At 49.7% G+C, this 7,174-nt stretch overlaps 1 protein-coding gene across 1 annotated transcript; it reads right to left on the minus strand.

Annotated features, from left to right (window-relative positions):
• LOC144720544 (beta-microseminoprotein-like) lies at positions 1-7,174 on the minus strand. The gene is made up of 4 exons (XM_078597335.1): positions 7,132-7,174; positions 5,550-5,664; positions 3,189-3,306; positions 1-1,011 (listed from the first exon to the last, which is right to left on the minus strand). The coding sequence occupies exons 1-4, from the start codon at positions 7,141-7,143 to the stop codon at positions 882-884; spliced, it is 375 nt and encodes a 124-aa protein (XP_078453461.1). The 5' UTR covers positions 7,144-7,174; the 3' UTR covers positions 1-881.

Below are 7,174 nucleotides of genomic sequence, written 5' to 3' on the forward strand. Positions count from 1 at the left end.
TTTGGGCAATTCATTTATTGAGCGTTTGGCTTCACGTGGGAGGGAAATCGGAGGACCCGGGAGAACATCCCAGCACGCCTAGGAGATGGGTGACATTCCACTTCCACGTGCTGGTCACAAGTTCGCAGCACGGCACGCCCGCAACACGTGGCAAATCCGCCACGAACTACGTACCGAGCCAGGCTCAACCCATCCCTCCTCGCTTATCAGAGGCGTCAAAAGGGCGGCATGCAGACCGGGGCCAAACAACAACAAGAAACAACCTTCGCCGTCGCACGCTGGAGTCAACGTTGTTAAATGATCGGAGTACAATGAGGACATTTCCAAATAATACTAGAGCTCCCTCAAGTGGGGGGAAGGCCCCATTTTGCCAGCCAGCAATTGCAGGGCTGAACTTTACAACACAATTTTAACCTGAATCCACATCAGAGCGCATACTTTCAAGCGCAGCAGCAGCAGCAGCTGAACTCGGCAGCGTAAACCACCGCTACAACGGAACCTGTCCGAAGCTATGCGAAGCATCGTGCGGTAAAGGGAAGTGTGGGGGTTGATTGCACCCACCACCTACGCACGCCAGCAGATGGGCAGTTATATCAATAGAATATACATTCTTACATTACACCCACTTGACACAATTGAGCATTCGTGTGTAAATGACACGCAACACCGTTGATCGGTCTTGTATATCAACGTGGCTCTACGTCGGTTATTTGTGATGTGTGATGTCGATGTATTTTGCCAATCTCTGCCGAGTGGACTGGGTGGGGGGGGGAGTGCAAGCGGCGGCGGGGGGGGTCAATGATTAGCTGAGCATGCGTCACTGTGCCACGTTGTGGCTGGGGTCGTGAGCGAACCCGTGGTGCCACCAACTCTGGAGCTGACTACGAGAGAGACATGTGCTGGACGTAGCACTTCTCGCTCGGGTTGTTCTTCTTCACCAGGTTGTATTTGCACTGGTCCAGGTCCAAATCCAGCCTGCAGTCTTCCGGGAACATCACCGGCTTGCTTATGCTGTTCGCACGTAGGGGATAATGGGGGGGGGGGGGGGGGTAAGGAAGCACGTTACGTTGACATCCACTGTGTGAACCAGCGGTCACTTTTAAGGCGTCTCAAATCTCAGACTTAACTCTGTGATACCCACTTCCGTGGGCCGCTATATCACGCGAAAAATGTTGCATTAGATGTGTAATATCAGCCGGAAGAGTCCGGACAGTTCCGGGAAATAGTTTTTGCACGCCTCTTCCATATGGCCCTCATTTGGTCTAAACCTGCTCGTACGATTATCGGAATATAGGGCACGCTAATGTAGGATGATTATGGGTAGGCATATATATTGCTCGTTCTTTCGTGGTAGTGCCCTACATTGACGATCCCTACAACAAGCTATCCTAGCAGCGTTCTGGAAAATATCGAGTGCGAAATTAAGCGCTGGCTTAACCATTTCTGCAAGGAGTTCTAATTGGTAGTTTGGTCTCAAGACCAAACAATTAAGAATATACAAAAATTGCTCTATTGCGTTATCGTTCAAAATTAATTCCAAACATGCACCCCTTCGCTCATCCACGGCTGGGTGAAGGTATGTCCGTGCCGTGTCGGTCATGGGTGGTCATTTGACCATACTTCACCCCGATGGTCAGTGCAGGTTTGTGAAGGGGGGTACATCAGGGCCGGTTCAGATAATAATCACTCGCCACTGATGTCGGCGGTGGACGGGAGTCGAACCGAGGTGGCCGGGTTCACGGTGCAATGCGGCTAAGCGCTGCGTCGCCACCTGTCACCCCGTATAGCTTCGTTATAACGCCATCGCTACTTTGGCAATGACCATACTTCACCGCGCTGCTCGGTGCGATGTTGATGAAGGCAGGAAGAATCGACGCTGCAGCATAATACGCCGCTATAATACGTTGTGGTTATTTTTGCTGCACTGCCCTCTGCTGCCCGCAGCGCAGCCTCCGCAGAAGCAAGGCTGGTCGCCCATCTCAGTCGGGGGCGGGAGATGCGTGCAGGGAGCACTAAACTCGATTATAAACTTTTGTTTTATTTAAAACAAAATTTACCCGGTGTAAGGTCCAATGAGCTACATAGCTGTTTTTTTTTAACAGAAGCGACCTGGATGTCATAAATGGAGCTCAAGGAAGTGGCTCATCGTCGTGTAAATGCATCGCAAGCAGCCACATGTTCTAAACGCGCGGTGGGAGCCCAGAACTCGTTCACACAGCGCGCCCATTGCAGCGGCTGCAATCAAGGGGTTGACATCTCATGGAATATGTGTCAGGGTCGCTCAACTCCCAATTCTCACCTGCCAACCACGCCTGATAGTCGGTGGGGGGGGGGGGGGGGTGATGAGTGGGTGAGTAAGTCGATGAATGAGTGAGTGGAAGAATGGGTGAGCCAGTGTGTGCCCGGGTGAGTGAGTGACTGAGTGGATCGGTGAGTGGGTGGGTGAGTGAATGGGTGGGTGGGTGGGTGAGTGACTGAGTGGGTGAGTGGTGGGTGAGTTACTGAGTGGGTGGGTAAGTGACTGAGTGGGTGGGTGAGTGATTGAGTGGGTGGGTGAGTGGGTGAGTTACTGAGTTGGGTGGGTGCACCTGGCCTGGCACAAGCGCCGTGGTGACGTCACCGCCACTCAATGGCGAATGGCGGCTGTTGTTGTTGTTGGGTGGGTGAGTGTTGTTGTTGTGACTTGCAGTGTGTTGGTTAAACGCGGCGTGGATGAGACGAAACAGTCAACCTGGGAGACTGGGCACTTAACACGGGCGGAGCAATCCGCAAACCGTGGCAATAGTGATACAACGGTGATAAGGGGGTGATGACTTCTTGCGATCAATGAACGAATGAGTGGAGTGAATCAATATGTGCTGGATCATCGATCGGCCCTACCAGAATGTTGAATGTAAAAAAAAACGATGCTAAAGGTGAATGCGCAGGACTGCAATGGCTTTCTGGGGTCACTGCCGGTGGATAAGTTTCCACACGAGGGCGCTGTTGAGAGCCCTTCTACTCGAGATGGCCCCGTGAGTACACACACCCCAGACAGGACAGCGTCTGATGTCCGCGTGTGGCGAGTGAGTGCGGTGCGTGCGTGAGTGAGTGAGTGCGGTGCGTGAGTGAGTGAGTGTGGTGCGTGAGTGAGTGAGTGCGGTGCGTGCGTGAGTGAGTGTGGTGCGTGAGTGAGTGGAGCCTCGTACGACAAGCAGCATTGGATGCCGTCGGACGTGCAGTCGCAATTTTCGCACTGGGAGCTCGACCATTTGAGCCCCAATTTGCGGAATCGGCCCTCGTGAAAGCAGCCAACGGTAGACAGCCCTGGGGAAAGCGCGCACGTGGGGCCAACGTCAGTGACGAGCAGCCAACAGCGGATTAACCCACCACACGCTCCTCCTCCTCCCAAAAATATACTTGCATATGCTTGATTCAAAGCTTTCGTGACTGCAGGGATTCATCTTCTTGGTTCTTTCGGTAAAGTCACGTAGAATGGAAATAATAAAATAATCGATTTAAAGCTTTCGTGACTGCAGGGATTCATCTTCTTGGTTCTTTCGGTAAAGTCACGTAGAAGGGAAGTAATAAAATAATAAATATAAAACATAATACAATAATTCTCACGACGTTTCGGCCACAACGCAAGCAGCCTATGTGACTTTACCGAAAGAACCAAGAAGATAATAACATAATATTAATATATTGGTTTATATTAATATTATTTTATTATTGTTTTATATTAATATTATTTTATTATTTCCCTTCTACGTGACTTTACCGAAAGAACCAAGAATATACTTACATATGCTTGAGAATTGTTATTTGAGCTCAGTAATAGTAATAGCGATTGACAGCCCTTTGCCAATTCGCTGCTGAATGAAGGGCCCAATTTCACGCCGTGTCGGTCATAGATGGCGAAATGTTTGACCATACTTCACCACGCTGGCCATTGTAGGTTTGCCAAGGAAAGGATCGCAGGATTGGTTCAAGGGCGGTGATACAGTAATCCAGCAATGGATTGACAAGGGGGCTGGAATGTTCAATAATTAATAACTATATTACTTTATTTACGAGGTTATTGCTCGAAGTTCTCATATCATCTTCACTTTACGTGTCATCGTCGTCGTATCAAATATCCCTTTATCATGAAGCTACCCTCGTGACCATACTTCACCACCCTGGTCCGTGCGGGTTGGTGAGGGAGGAGTGGCGGGGGGGGGTGAGCCAGGACCAGTGCAGACAATCACTCGCCACTGATGTTAACCGGGAATCAAGCTCCTCGTATCGCTACTTATTCCGTGCGATAATAATAATACTAATGTAATTTTATAGAGCGACATTAATGCAATTGCATTCCACAACGCTGTACATCAATTAGCCAGTCCCTTACACAGACGATACAAAAACAAAACCCCACTTACTTAGCAAATAATAACACGAAAAGATGAATTCACAAATAACGAGGGGGGGGGGGGGGGAAACGACGCACATCACAAGAAAAACATCATCACAGAAAACAAGTTTAAATGAATCATTCCGTTCGATCTCCATCCCCATTAAACATTCGTTTCATTCTACTCCCCTGCACGCCACGTTCCGCTTCAGTCAGCACTACCGACTGCTGCCCATCTCCCTGCCCAGGGGTCTGCGGCTCTTGAAGGACCCCTTCGTGACCGTTATTCATGGAAGACAACCACCGACTCGTATTCTGCACGCGCTGTGTGCGTTGCGACTCTTGAAATGCAGAGTTGTTGTTTTAGGTTGCCGATTCCCCTGTCCCAGCGCAATGTGTTTGGTGGGAGTTTTACAAATCTGCACGTGAACCACCAACTCGTGCCCCCGAGGTAAATCACTGTATGACTGCATTCTTCAGTAAGGCATCTTTAGCATGAAGGTGGGTGCAGTGTTAATGCCCGTGGTTCAGTGACTTATCCTGATACATCAAGCGAAGATCTCCCGTCTAGCCTATCCTAACAGCGTGCTTCAGCCGCACCGAACCTCACAAAAATAATATTCAGGGCCCACCTTGGCTGCTCCCACCCTCAACCAGTATATATACAAGGACTGTTTTCTTGGAATTTCTCTTACTTGATACAGCAATCGTGCTGTGACGGTTCCACCTGAAGACGGAAGCTTGTGTTGCCTCCGAAACGTCGTGATTTTTATTTTATTTTTTATTTTACTTTTATTAATTTAAATTTTTTTATCTACGTGACTTTACCGAAAAAACCTAAGAATATGAATCCCTGCAGTCACGAAAGCTTCAAATCTAGAATTAGCCTACTCTGTTGAAGCAAGTGCCAGCGTAGTAAGCAACCTACGATGGGCACCTCCACACCGCCCTTGTTCCCACCGAGTGAAGATGTTTTGTACACGCCGTGCCAGGTACTCGTTTAAGGCTGAGTCGACCAAGGGGAGGCTCGGGACCGGTTCAGATAATCGTCACTGCTGTTGACCGTGAGCGGGAATCGAACCCGAGTATCTGGGTTCGTCGGCGCACTACGCCACCGCTGCCCACCACACGCACAGCTGTGTGTGCGTGCGTGCGTGTGTGCCCACTGACCCACCTGATATGGGTGACTTGATGGATATGGTTGGTCCGTAGTTATGGCAATTTTCTTTGTCTACGCAGAGTACCACGGCTGCTCCCAGCAGGAGCAGCAGGAGAGTTGATAAAGTCCTCTGTCGGGGGGGGAGGTGGGAGAGACGCGGTCGCGGTCACACGCGTCGAGGTGGGAGGACAATCGTTTTGGAATGAAGTTTCATGTCTTAGCGATTTATCCACGCCGCTGATTTGTGAGAACATCCCGGCGGTTTAACCAGCAAATTAAAATGACTGGTTTCCCTCGCGCCTCGCTGCAAGAACAAAACAAAAACCCGCCTCGTTCGTTTACCGACTCGGGCACTTTCCCAAGTGGAGTCGGTCTGCTCTCTCCCCTGTACCGCATATTGAGTTTCCTCCGAGTTCCCCGCTTTCCTCCGATAGCAACACGAATAAAAGCACAGGACTGCAAGCGGTATTGGCCCAACATCCCAATGCTGAAACGTTCCCTGCGAACGACTCGGCAACATCGGCCCCCTAACTGCAAGAACGTAGCAGGACCGTCCTGGACAAGAGTCGCAAGGCGCCGTGAGACTTTCCTCGGTTAACGAGCACGAGCGGAAACGAAACGGGACATTTAATTTGGGCCTAATTTGAGTTTCATTTTTAAATTTTCTTTTTTTGCTACTGCCCCAGAGTGATGTTTGTATTGTATATGTTTGGCCGGGCCTCTTATATACATAAACTCTATATCTGTATCGCGATCACATTCGTCCACACATTACGGTATTAACACATTTAAGGTGCACATCAAACGCAAGCCACAGCTGTGAAATAGGGAAATTCAAAACCCCTGGCAGGCGTTGCTTTTACGGAATCGTGATCGAGTATTAGGAAAAGGTGTACGATACAAGTCGATGCCGTCTGGAGGAGATGCGTGTGCTATTGAGAAGGCGCATAACTCGAAACGTCGCCTATTGTCCATGCCTTCACCAATCCGCATTAACCCGCGTGGTGACGTATGGTCCAATAATCAATAATCACCCCACTCCCCCGACCCGTGGAGGCGCCTTCGTCCATCCTCATTCAGCAGTAGATCGACAAAAGGGCTGTACACATATATATACTTATGTATGCATGCGGCGACAAAACCATATACGTATACATTATTTTAGTAAGCACGCACCTACCATTCTAAAGGATATCTTCACCACCGTACGGATTTAAATTGTACACAATGAAGTATATTGATTAACTCGGTATACGACATTTTCATCCATCACACACATGTATCGATTATACCCGCATGCAAAGACAAAGATCCCACTTAGCGCGTTGTACCTATGAAGACCGGCAGGGGGTGGATGGCCAGCACCACGCCCGACCCCCTTTGTATCCCCAGTGGCGATGTTTACACATCGCACCAGGTACTAATTTGAGGCTGAGTCGACCTAGAGGGAGGCCCAGACCCGGTTCAAATAATCGTCGCTGGTGTTGGTCGTGAGTGGGAATCGAACTCGGGTCAACGGGTTCGGAGCGCAGCGAAGCTCTAACCGCAACATTACCGCTACCCGCATGCACGCCCATACACACACACACGGACTCACAGGACTAACCATGTTGCGAAAGGTTTCGTTGGATCTGCAGAAA

Source organism: Lampetra planeri, chromosome 9 (assembly GCF_965212315.1).
Source record: "Lampetra planeri chromosome 9, kcLamPlan1.2.h2, whole genome shotgun sequence".
NCBI lineage: Eukaryota > Metazoa > Chordata > Hyperoartia > Petromyzontiformes > Petromyzontidae > Lampetra > Lampetra planeri.

What these genes read in the sequence shown, in the direction of transcription:
- LOC144720544 (XM_078597335.1), bottom strand. An exon ending in CATCAAGTCACCCATATCAG is followed by an intron (nt 3,307 to 5,549) that starts GTGGGTCAGTGG and finishes CGCTTTCCCCAG; the next exon opens with GGCTGTCTACCGTTGGCTGC. An exon ending in GGCATCCAATGCTGCTTGTC is followed by an intron (nt 1,012 to 3,188) that starts GTACGAGGCTCC and finishes ACGTGCGAACAG; the next exon opens with CATAAGCAAGCCGGTGATGT.